This window comes from Pseudonaja textilis, chromosome 8 (assembly GCF_049901715.1).
Source record: "Pseudonaja textilis isolate UNSWEBS1 chromosome 8, rPseTex1.2, whole genome shotgun sequence".
In the NCBI taxonomy this organism is placed as follows: Eukaryota; Metazoa; Chordata; class Lepidosauria; order Squamata; family Elapidae; genus Pseudonaja; species Pseudonaja textilis.
In genome coordinates this window covers 39,309,951-39,323,291 of record NC_141997.1, presented here as the reverse complement: position 1 = coordinate 39,323,291, position 13,341 = coordinate 39,309,951, and the positions used below count along the sequence as shown (strand labels likewise).

The 13,341-nt window shown below is 36.8% G+C and overlaps 1 protein-coding gene across 1 annotated transcript in view; it reads right to left on the bottom strand.

Moving 5' to 3' along the window:
• The window catches only part of RBM26 (RNA binding motif protein 26), a 42,738-nt gene extending 29,615 nt beyond the window's left edge, over positions 1 to 13,123 (bottom strand). Inside the window, exons 1-5 of the mRNA XM_026705290.2 lie at positions 12,680 to 13,123; positions 5,695 to 5,813; positions 2,839 to 2,975; positions 1,545 to 1,633; positions 416 to 633 (exon numbers count right to left, since the gene is read on the bottom strand). Coding sequence (XP_026561075.1) covers positions 416 to 633; positions 1,545 to 1,633; positions 2,839 to 2,975; positions 5,695 to 5,813; positions 12,680 to 12,750 — 634 coding nt within the window. The 5' untranslated portion in view covers positions 12,751 to 13,123. The remainder of the gene's footprint in view (positions 1 to 415; positions 634 to 1,544; positions 1,634 to 2,838; positions 2,976 to 5,694; positions 5,814 to 12,679) is intronic.
• Between the last annotated feature and the right edge of the window lie 218 nt (positions 13,124 to 13,341).

Sequence of the window (13,341 nt, the reverse complement as noted above, 5' to 3'; positions counted from 1 at the left end):
TGGACACTGGAGCCAGAAGACGGGGCAGTCAAATATAAGTTGGACTTAAAATTTCAGGTAATTCCATTCTATTTGCAATTTGCAGGAAATGGGAAAAACCATGTTAGGCAGCCGCCCCCAACTTTTGGAACACCAGGGACAGGTTCTGTGGAGATTTTCTGTGGACTAGAGGGGGCGTGGTTTCGTGTGCTGCCTACATCCTGAAGATGGGGCTTTGCTTGTTTGTGGGGGCCCAGCTTCTGGCATGCCGTGGCCTGGTGCTCCGATTTAAGGAAAAGCTAAAAGCCTAAAATCTGGTCCATATCTCAAAGAAAGGCCAAAGAAAATCTGAGTGGACCTTCCTACATGCTATATCTATAATTATAGTTATTTAAATGAAGTACACTGCACATTCATGCTTAAGGTTAATAGTTACCTCTGCTTCTTGTTCTACTTCTACTGCGACTCCTACTCCTATCTCTATCTCTGTCCCGCAACCTTTCTTTACTCCAGCTTCGACTACGGCTCCTGCTGTAGCTTCGGCTCCTCCCCCTCCTTCTATTGTAGCGGTCTCTATAGGATTCTCTTCGTGGAGGATTCCGGTCATAATCTCTCTTGCGAGAACGGTCGTCTTTCTTCCTTTCATCCCTGCTTCTAAATATTTTGGACAAGAAAACTTTATAAGCATAAATTTTATATATTCTAAAGGGAAAATTCATATATAAAAAGGCTACTTATATCAACAATAGTAGAAATATTTAACCAAAACCTAAGATAATCATAGAAAATATTGCCCGAAGAGGTTGCTGGTAGGAATGTAAAATTCATCAATTTGAGAAAGGAATTTTCCAGACAACTCTAGAATATTCCAATCCAATTTTGGAACATGCTATTGCAATGAGGGTTCAGCAATTTCTGGAAGTAAATCCTTCAAACCAAGAGTGGTACAAGGTCTTTCAGATGTAGGTTCTTTACAATGTTCCATTTTCAGACTGATGAGTTATAAATACTCCAAGTTACTCGTCCAATGTACATACATACATACATACATACATACATACATACGTACATACATAGACAGATAGAGCTAAAGACAAATAAGACAGACAGACAGACAGACAGACAGATATAGATAGATATAAAAGCACTATATATTGTCTATGACAAAATAATGAAAGTAGCAATGTTACTTTCTTTACTTACTTTACAATTTTAACATATACGGTACTGGCTAATTTTGTACTGGCTTTACAGTACTGGCTAACTTTTAACTATACAAAAGCAACCCACCCACCCCCCAAGTTCAGATAGTGGCACTTTTCTAAAATGCAATTATTCCATTGCGAATAAGTTATATGTCATGAAAAGTGCTTGTTTGTATGTCTATTAAAAATGTAACTTTAAAACATTGATTTTTAATTTTTTGTTTAAAACACAGATACTTGTTCATTTGTACCTCTTTAAACCTTATGATACTGACATAAACCAGTATCTTAGCATTTATATAAAAGTTCTAAAAATCAGAAACATATATCAACTGCAAGAATGAGAAAAATAGGTGTTACCTGGTGTCTCGGTATCGTGAACTTGACTGAGGAGGACTATGATTAAGTCTTCTAGAGAATTTTTTCTCTCTTTCTTCTTCCTTAATTATCTTGATAAAAAGGAACATGAAACAGATCTTTTTTTTAACAACCAAATGAAAGATAGTGAAAATGAAAGTGCCAGAAATAAATCTGTGTGTCTAACCACACTTGGCCAAACAAAATAAATATAAATATGAGGGAACTGTACAAAGTTCTCCTAGGTTTGCTCACAAAACTTGCACATCCTAACTGATTTATCCTACAGAAAATACCATATCACAAGAGTAAGTTATAAAGCATGAAGGTTATTTTGTGCTGTTGTGTTCTATTAGTATTCCTTACCACCTGTTTCTCATAGTATTACATAATGTGATATATTTTAAGTTTTATATCTCTACCATATATGTTGTCAGGACTAACTATTACTGTAGTCTAGAAGACATTCACAAGAAATATCATAGTTTTAACAAACTTCCATTCATATATACTAAAGTAAGAACAGCAATGCAAAATGTAGATCAGGTTACAAGACACAGATAGTCCTTTTACAACCATTTATTTAGTGATCATTTGAAATTACAATGGCACTGAAAAAAACTAATTTATGACAAGTTTTTCACATACCGTTACAGCATCCCTGTAATTATGATCAAAATTTGGACATTTGGCAACTGGCACAGTGGCTCAGTGGCTAAGACGCTGAGCTTGTCGAGTAGAAAGGTTGGCAGTTCGGCAGTTTGAATCCCTAATGCCGCGTAACGGAGTGAGTTCCCGTTACTTGTCCCAGCTTCTGCCAACCTAGCAGTTCAAAAGCATGTAAAAATGCAAGTAGAAAAATAGGGACCACTTTGGTGGGAAGCTAGTGTTCCGTGCGTCTTTGGTGTTTAGTCATGCTAGCCACAGGACCATAGAGACATCTTCGGACAGCGCTGGCTCTTTGGCTTAGTAACGGAGATGAGCACTGCCCCCTAGAGCCAGAAACGACTAGCACATATGTGCAAGGGGAACCTTTACCTTTATGTATTTATGAGAGTTGCAATATCCTGGGGTCATGGGATCACCTTTTGCAACCTTTTGACAAACCAGATTTGCTTAACTTGTTACTAACTTAACTGCAGTGATTCACTTAGCAACTGTGTCAACAAAGGTCATAAAATGGGGCAAAACTTACTTAAATCTATCTTGCTTAGCAACAGAAATTGTGGGTTCAATTGTGGTAGTCAAGGACTACCTGTATAACATAAGCTTAAGAGAAAATACGGGCGATTATTACCTCTTCTTTTTTTACTTCTTTTTCTTGATGCTGAAAGAAGTCTGATTTCAGGCTTCCTGAAGACGGCTGCTCAGGTGGAGGTAGATAGCTCTTGGTATTGACGGCATCAAATAATTTTTCTACAAATATCTGTGTCTCTGAAATGAAACCCAAACAGTATACAGTACATAACAGGCAACTTAAGAAACATTTTTAAGGGCTATTGTTATTGAAATATTAACCTTTTTTTGTTAACTTTATCTATTGGGACAATTCTATTTCCATAGAATCAGTTCTAGGATTTCCAGCTTTGCAAACAACATATATAACTTTATGTTGGTTCTGCAATGAGACATTAAATGTTTCTAGAAATACAATAACAACACATTCAGCTACTTTGGCACACTGGATAGCATGCAGTACTGCAGGCTACTTCTGTTGACTGCTTAGAGAGGGCTGTAAAGCACTGTGGAATGGGACTTCCGGTGGCATTTCTGTTGACAACAGATCAGAGACAACGATCGTGCGCGGCTTTGATCCGTGTTTCCCTTGTTGGAAGGGTCCCCACGGGACCAGAGTCATCTGACTCACCTTGGAGGAGTGGGAGAAGAGGGGGAGACCGCTAGCTGGGTCAAGGGGAGCTGCATCTCCCCTCCCTAGCTAGATAAATATGGAAGACAGGGAGAAACGGCAGTCTAAAATGGATACCCTGAAGACAGAAAGCTGCTGGGACCGTAAGTTTTGTGCTGGAGCGATGAAGTGATGTGTAACCGGATAAAAGAACTGAATGTTTTCTTAATAACCCCGAGAAATAGAAAGAAAGTGCCCTCACGCAAGAGTATCACAGCGGCGAACAGAAAATAAGAGGAAAATACTAGGTAAACAAAATTGGGGTATAAAAGTTACCAAAGAAATTAGAGACTAAATTTTGAATAATATAAATTGGCATTAATTAAGCATTGGATAAAATGCTGGACTTGCCTGGAATTTGTTATGAAGAAAATTAATTGTGGAAATGATTGGAAATTAATGTTTACATAATTAAAAGAGAAAAGAACTTTGAAAAGTAGAGAGTGATACAGAGCGCCATCTAATGGTCAAAGACATTTTTTCCTAAAAAAATCTTATGGAAATTTACTGGACTCATAACTGTTATGAAACAAAAGATAAATAAAATAATAAGTATCCCGGAAATTTAAAAAAAAAAAAAGAGGGAGAAATTCTACTAAAAGGATATACAAATGCAATTTCCTGGGACTGTTGTGTGTTGATTGTGAAAGAGACAGAAGGATTAACAAGAGAAACAAAGATAAAAGGAGACTTTTGGCAAGGATTGCAATAAAAGACTTTGAATATTAATATTGGAAAAGAAAATAATGCTGATGGCAGAAGAACAAAGAAATTCCAGCAAGGCGGAGTTAAAGAAAGAGGCTCAGGTAGACATGGAGAACAAGAAACAGTGCCAAAAGACACTAAAGGAATTAAAACTATGACATTGATGACAGAGTCAATAAATAAAAGAGAAAAACACTCCCAGGATTAAACAAAGGAAGAAAAAAATAGACAAGAAATTTCAAAAAAGAGAACAGGAAAGGTGGGGGGGAGAAAATGGGCGAAATGTTAGAAGGAAAGATGATCAGGGAATTTTAGAAAAGGGAAAGTTGACTAAAATTAAAAGAAATAATAAAGCCAAAAAGTTCAGAGATAAGGGTTAGGGATTCTATAAGGGAGATACCACATAGAATATACTATATATTGGTATTTAGTTTAAAACTTGTTGGGAAATACCTTAGGAATATATAATTACGTATACATATATGAATATGAACTATATATAAAATGTTTTGTTATGAACCCTTTTCTTTCTTCGAGGATTAAAATAAGGGAATGAAATGAATTAAAAAATGATTATTAATGATTATAAGTAAAGTGAAGATAAAATGAGAGATATTAAGAAGTTATTTTAGTGATTTACTGGGAGGGATATATACAGTTGACTATATATACAGTTGATTATTTAATGGATATTAGAATTGTACAACGAGAATATTTTATTATGATTAAAGTAGGGGAATGGAAAATACCATGTAGATCCTAAATACATTGATTTTATTATATTTTTACTCTTTTTAGATTGTTTATTATATATCAGCTTAGAGAAAATTAAGGACAATAATGATGTGTAATATAAAATAGGTGGTAAGCTGAAAATGGAAATAATAAAGAATTGAAACTTATGCATGGATGAAATGATATTGAATTAATGAACTGAAATATGAATTGCAAATTTATTTAAAGATGAATGAAGTGGATAATAATATGAGTTAATATTATATAAGATTAATGGAAATGAAAATATGACTACGTACAAGTGTTACAATCTGGAAACATGTTGTTCACGTGAAAAGTTGTATAAAATTTTAAAAATAAAAAACTTTTTACAAAAAAAAAGCACTGTGAAATGGTATATAAGTCTAAATGCTATTGCTATACTTAGGCAATGATGTTTTCAAGCAAAAGCAATGTTTTAGAATACTTAAGAGGTGGAAAGAGGTCCATTCTGAACAGTCAAGGGAAGGAAGAAACGCATACTAATTGCCTGAAAGTTGTTCATTTTTATTCTAGGCAGCTGTCTCATAACTTTTCAAAACATATTATTTGGAGAATCCAAAAGAAAACCTCATGGTGAACATTTGCAAGAGCAGCATTCAAACATCAATCAGTTAAAAGCTTATGTCATACTGTAGTTTTTATATATCTATGGGGAATGAAGGCATTGGTAAAATAATTTCCAACTTGTAATTAAAGTGGATTAAATCTTAAATGAGATTAGAATTTGAAATTAGGTCCTGAAGCTTTAAATTTTCAAGAACTTACCCTTCTGAAGAAATACATCCAGTTGATCCACACATAGTGCTTTAAGTTCTTTCTCACTTTTATCTTTTTTTACCAAAGCAAGAACATACTTAGCAAGAGCTGATGGATCCGCATCACATCTACAAATGAAGAACACAACTAATTCATAAAGGTATTTTTAAACCTCACTTCCAGGTAATAATTATGTCGAACATATTCGACATGTTCGAACATATGTGTAATGTTTTGATGCAAATTATATTTAACAAAATCAGGTTTAATTTATAGTCATAATGTATTTAGCTATTCCCTCAGTGTTGAATTTTATTCCAAATATATACTTTACTTTTTCCTACCCTTGCTACTAAACAATACTTTTTTAAAAGCTTCTTTCAACTGAGCACTATTATAGAATTTATTCTACTAGTATGTATTATTATTATATATCTAGCAATTATTTCTGTAGTAAGTAAACATTTAAAGGAGCAGAAAGAAAAGCAAAAGTATTAGTTCCAAAGCCCCCCTCATCAGAAATACATACCAAAGAACCATTCAATTTTATTTTACTTCTTTAAGAAAGTTGTAAGCTTAAGAGATGTACACTTAAAGATTACTTAGGATGCTGAATTATGGAGAGGCTTTTATCAAAGTAATGTAAATGTGAAAGGCAGCACGGCACTTCTGTAGTCACAATAAGGAGTTTAGCCATCAGTGAATATAGTATCTCCAGATATTTTTCCTAATCAAAAACTTCTTCGAATGTTGATGGGATGACAATAATACTTAGTTTAGATTGAACATTTTTGTTTTATATTAATGTTTCAACTGAGAAACACAATGTTCTCAATGTATCTTACAAAGATTCCATCAACCCACTAATATTAAAGTCATGAGTAAGCAGACTTCAAAGGTGACTTCCAAAAAAATGGAAGCATTTTCAAATATATCAGAGATATCTGGAAAGCTGCATGTTCTTCTAAATTAAAAATTAACTTTACAATACTTTAATGGTATCTCCTGAACCATATCCTTTCAGGAAAAAGCAGTTATAACAAAGAAGCAATATTTAATACAAGATTTATGTTAAACATTTAACATAAGGTTATAGTCTAAATTCCTTCTATATCTAAATGACATAAATGTACTTCAGGGCTTTTTTTTTTCTCTTTAATTTGGAATTGAATTAAAGACTACAGAACATGAGCTTATAGATCTTAAAGTTTTTAGGTTAGTATTTTTAAAAAGTAAAGCTTTATTGGTGTACGTCCAAATTATCTGATATATACTTTGCACATTATAATGCAAATAAATTATTAATACATTCTTTTATTTTCAGATTGAATTTTAAATGAAACGAGTCAGGCAAAGCCATAAGTACAACTAACCATAGCATGATGTATGAATATGACTGATTTCAACTGAAAATAAAGGAAAATACCAGGTAAGATTTAACTTCAATTTGTAAATGACTTCATTTTCTGACATAATACTCCTTAAAACTAATACCTGCAGTTTATTACATTTCTAATATGAACTTTGTCAAAAGTGTCTGATAAATTCCAACATGTCTAAGTTGAAAGAAGTTTTTTCAAATATATACTTTTTTCAAATTAAACTATTTGAAAAAGCCTCATAAAATAACTTCAAATATATGTGTCGTTCCATTACAATTTTAACTAACCATACTGATAAATCTATGCTCTTTCAAGTCTTGCTGACTTACAGCTTCCAACATTTTGTATCACTAGCTGTTTTTGCCCTTCCATTCAATCATGTCTAATTCTCAGAAATTGGATAAGTTCTGCAGTTTTATTTGCAAGCTTTTTCAGAAGTGGCTTGCTATTATTGCCTTTCTCAGGCAATTCTTTAGGACATACTGGAAATTGTAATTCACAGGATCTAGAGCTCCATCACTTAAGTTGCAACCAATTGGAGCTGAGCAACTACAGTATGTCGCTCTATTAAGTTCTGAAGTTTATGAATCAATGTGTATGAATGAACATGCATGAAAATGAAATGTCTGAAAATTAAGTAAGCTCTGACGTTTGTTAATTGATAGGCATGGAAAATCTGTTTACTCCTGGTGTAAAAAAATACATTGGTATCCAAAAATTCATTTATATGAAAAGTTCCTTCACTACTTCATTGACAACTTGTCAATGAACAGCTTAATCAACAAGTTAATCAACAGAATAAATAAATGCGGAAAAGAAACAAAATAGGTAATAGCTGCACAGTTCAATTTCTGGCTCTAATTGCTACACGTGTACCCAATTCTCTGGTCTGCACACTTTTTTTAAATTTCTGATATTAAGTATAAATGTTGCAGTGGTGCCATTCTACCGGTTCGCCCCGGTTCTGGCGTACCGGTATCGTCGAAGATCAGCGGAAACCAAACTGGTTTTCTTTGAGGAGCTGCTGTTGGGAACCACCCACCTGCCCAGGCTCTGCCACTGACCTTTATTCCCTGCTTTTGAAGTGCAGCTGCTTTGCGCAGCACAGCAGATAGCCGCGCATCAGCTGCTGAAGCGACAGTGAGAGTGTAGGATTGCAGGGGATGAGTCAGAAAGCCTCTGCGTGTGCAAAATGCGTGTTTGGTGCGTGCACGCAAAGTGCGTGTGCATGCTAAGCATGCCCACCAAGCCACACCAACCAAATGGTGGTAAACTATTTTGAAATGCACCACTGAAACGTTGGGAGTATCAAGGAATCAATTCAGTTATTAGTGGTTGATTATTCTTATCATTTGAGGGATCCCAAAGCATACCAGAATTCTTCTGAATGGATCAACCATACTATCTCCCCATAAATAAATGTAAAAGCTGTTGTAAGACTATCTGGCATCAACATTTGTCACTCCACTGATCCCTAGGGTTGATCTGACTATTTTCTTCCCTCACTGCTCCATTAGCATCCTTCTTGAAGCTGCATGAGGGTGACTATTCCAGGCAATACTATATCAATTTTTAGTCAACAATAGCTGTGCTCCACTGCTAAAATCTCCAAACAGCTAAAAGAATTTGATCTTAAGAACTATCTTGAGAGTATATAAAATATTTTCTGAAAACGGGAATTTCATTTTGAAACCTTGCTACTCATTCTCAAATTCAATGCTGTTACAGATCTTTTGATCTATCTCTATAGATATTATTCGTAAGTACTTTTTTTGCTTACTATAATCTCATTTTTTATGGTTCCCTGTTTTTTTATTGTTTTCTCATATTTTCAGTGGAATTTTGATTCCAATGTTACTGGCTTTTCCTTTTTTTGTTATATTTTCACTTACACTGTACCACTTTTATTTCCCAAAGATACAAAAGGAGTTACAATTAAAGTATTGTCTTACTCATATTCCCTTTATAATGATTTACAAAATCCCAAGGCATTTAACAAGCATAAAGAACACAGTATTTTAATGAGCTTTTTTCCACAATGTCTACATATAATGAAAATATTCAACCATCCAATATTAACAAATAAAGAACATGATGCCAAAGGAGAAAATCCCCCCCTCAAAAAAATAATTTGAAAAAAGCCAAAGCACAAGTTCAAATCAGATAGAAATGAAACACCCCAAGGAGCAGAGAAATAAATCAACACTTTAACAATACAAAAATTGTTTGCCCAGCCTGCATGGATAATATCTCCAGAGACATTTCCAGCTTGGGAGAAAGACAGAAAACAATAGGAAAGATTATTCAGAATGATACATCAAAACTTATTTTTGCAGTAAATGTAGCTGATTTGCTGCTGGATGAAGAAAACCTTCAGCCTGATGAAAGATAAATGGCATTAGGGCAGCCATTGTTCTTCACAAACAGTTGTGAAGACTGATAATAAAAAAGTCATCTCAACATGTGGTATTTAAAAGTTACTTTAATATACATAACACATGCATGCACAGAAAATATATAATGAGCAAATTAGAGCTAACTAAATTCATATATAGGCTCCCCCCAAAGTCAGATCGAATCATGTACTAAACTGAGTTCTGAAGAAGACTGGAGGTTTTTAAGAAGAGACTGGATGACCATATTGTGTAAAATGGGAGAGCGTCTCCTGCTTTAGCAGGGGTTGAACTAGAAGACCTCCAAGGTCCCTTCCAGCTCTATTCTGATTGATTGATTGAAAGAAAAGAGAAAGTCTCAATTACTGTACAGATCAGAAGTCACCAACTGGTGGTTCATGAGAAAATTTTGGTGGTCCAGAGAAATGTCCCCCCCCACACAAGCATTAATTCAGTTCAGTTAGAGATGGGAGTATTTCAAGCTATTAAGCATTTACAATTTTGTTATAATTAAACAAGCATATATTAAATATATTAATTTTGTTATATTAAAATTTTGTTATATTTTGCATTTTGTTATATTAAATAGGTGCATTTCATATTAATAAAACAGAAGTTCTCTGATCGTTATTTTACAAATGTATCTTTTTTAAAAAAAATATATATTAGTGGTCATGAGTTTGGTGGTCCTTGAGGTCCAAAAGGTTGGCGACCCCGATACGGATAGTCCTTGACTTACAATCATTATTTAGCGATCATTCAAAGGGACCACAGCACTAAAAAAATGAGTTACGACTGTTTTTCACTATTACGACCGTTGCAGCATCAACGTTATGGTCATATGATCAAAATTTGGATGCTTGGCAACTGGCTCATAGTTATAACTGTTGCAGTGTCCCATGGTCATGTGATCACCTCTTGAGACCTTGACAAGCAAAGTCAAAGGGGAAATCAGATTCATTAAACATGTTTCTATTTTAACAACTGCTGTGATTCACTTAACAACTGTAGCAAGAAAGGTAATAAAATAAGGCAAAACTCACTTAATATCTTTACACATATGTATGTTTCCTAGTCATATAGAAAGAAATATCTACAGATGGTTTCTTCAGTATATTTGTCATTGATTGCTTTTATGAGGCTCTGGTGAAGTTACCAGAGAGCCAGTAACTCTGCAGGATCTACCAAAATAAAAGAACACTAGGAAAGCCAACTGAAAAAGGAAAACATGCAGATTGACATGTTTTATCTCAAACTATTTCTTTATTATCACAATTGCCAGCTAAAACCAACAAGAATGACACATGTGCTTCCCTCCTGGATCATCTAAGTGGCAGAAGCAGGCTTGATCAAAGGAATGTATTGCTATTTATTGTTATTTCAAAGATTATTTCTATGTACTTGTAGCAACATGTATCTTTGCAAACTAACAAGAGTTTCACAATTGAGAAGCAGCAAAAACCCAGTAGCAATGGAAATCGAGCAGGATCATGGTGTCAAAACTATAGAACATTGGGTAATCACACGCTTTGAAATAGCAATAAATGGTATTATTCTTTTGACCAAACCTGCTTCTACACTTAGATGATCCAGGAGTAAAGGAACTGGTTCATCTAAATGTCAGCAGGAGGTCAAAGGAATTATATCATTTATTGCTATTTCAAAGCAATTACCCAATGTTTTCTATAGTTTTGACACCATGGCCCTGCTTGATTTTCATTACAACTAGATTTTTGCTGCTTCTCAGTTGTGAAAATATGTTGGTTTGCAAAGATCCATGTTGCTACAAGTACATAGAAATAATCTTTGAAATAGCAATAAATGCAATAAATAGCAAAAATTCCTTTGACCAAGCCTGCTTCTGCCACTTAGATGATCCAGAAGGGAAATTGGCATTGTGGTAATAAGGAAATAGTTTGAGATAAAATGTCAGTCAATCTGCATGTTTTGCTCTTTTTTTTTCCAATCTGGCTTTCCTAATGTTCCTTTTATTCTATTTTGGTGTATCCTGTGGAGTAGCTTTGGAGCCTTAGAACATCACTCCATGAAAATATACTGAAGTACCAGGTGTAAAGATTTCTTACATAATTCCAACCCATGCATTAATCTACAGTTTAATTTTGACATAAGCAGGTAAATTTTTTGAATGAGCTGAACAATGTTGTCACAATTGATCAGTGGGGTTATTTAAAACCTTCATACATCACCCTCCCCACCACTTTATACCTACGCATCCACATGAAACAGGGTCTCAAAGAAGAGATTGGGGGAAGGGGGTAGAATTACACATCCTCACGTTTGAATACAAACCCTGCATGTGAAGGAGAGGGGAACTTCCTTAGAATGAATTAAAATAGAGCTGGAAGGGACCTTGGAGGTCTTCTACTCCAGCCCCTTGCTTAAGCAGGAGACCCTATACCATCTCAGACAAGCGGCTGTCCTGTTTCTTCTTAAAGACATCCAGTGATGAAGCACCCACAATTTCTGAAGGCAAGCCGTTCCACTGGTTTATTGTCTTCACTGTTCGGAAGTTTCTCCTTAATTCCGGGTTGCTTCTCTCCTTGATTAGTTTCCATAGCTTCTTGTCTTGCCTTCTGATGTTTTGGAGAATAAATTGACCCCCCTCCGCTTTGTAGCAGCCTCTTAAATACTGGCATATTGCTATTCTGTCCCCCTACTCCTTTTTCCTAGACTAGTCTTTTCTCTAGACCTTTCTCTACACAAATCCCTCCTAGTCTTTCTTTTCCCTAGACTAGTCTTTTCTTTAAACTAGTCCCCCCTAGTCCTTTTTTCCTAGGTATCTTTTCTCTAGACGTTTCTCTACACTAATCCCTCCTAGTCCTTTTCCCTAGTCTTTTCTTTCTCCAGCCTTTCTCTACACTAATCCCTCCTAGTCCTTTTCCCTAGACGTTTTCCCTAGTCTTTCCTCTAGACGGGTCTCCCCAAGTCCTTCTTTTCCCTAGACTAGGCAAACCCAAATCCTGCAACCTTTCTTCCTATGTTTTAGTCTCCAGGCCTTTCATCACCCCTCAACTGGATAGCAGGGGTCATTGAGTTCTCCCAGGGGCAGATCCCAGCCTCCTTTTCCAGGGACGCACATAAACACCATATAGACACCCCCACACACACACACACACGAGTGTCCGGGTGCACCCACGCGAGCCCCTTATAAGGGGGCTCAAATGGGGTGGGTGGAGCGGCTTGGCTGGGTTTACTCACATGGGCTCCAAGGTTTTGCTGAGCCAGGATTTCAGCGCCTCGAAGTTTTCTATGATCATTTTAACCACCATCCAGAGCGGCCCCAGCCCCGCCTCCCCGAGCAGCAGTGGCAGCAGAGGTGGCGGCCGCGAAGGGCCCGGGGCCCCAACCAAGAAAGGGGGCGGGACCGCAGCAGCGACAGTTGACGCGACACTCCTCGCCAACAAGCGGGCCGGCCGCAGGGTCGGCAGCTGCCGGACGCCTAACCACCTTGGCCGGGTTTGTGTGCGTGTGGCGTGAGAGAGAGAACGAAACTCCGCTCCGTGGCAGCGCCTCGAGATCCACGGCTTTTGCCAAGGCCGCCGCTTACGCGCTTTTTTTCCCCTCTCTCTCTCACACACTCTCTCTCCCCCCCCACTCACTCCTCGTCGGCGGCAGCAACTACGGAGATCACCGCGCCAGAATAACTTAAGATGGCGACGCGGAGCTGTCGCGAGAGTTGAGGAAGCCTCGCGAGAAAGAGGCGGGTGAGGGAGGAGGAGGAGGAGAGGCCGGCGGGCGGAGTCAGCGGGGAAAGTCGCGAAGGGCTGAGGAGAGAGAGGCCTGAGAGCCGTTGCTAAGCGACGGCCGCTCTCGTAGGGAAGGTGCAACCTCATAAAGAGTCCCCCCCCCCACCCGCTCCG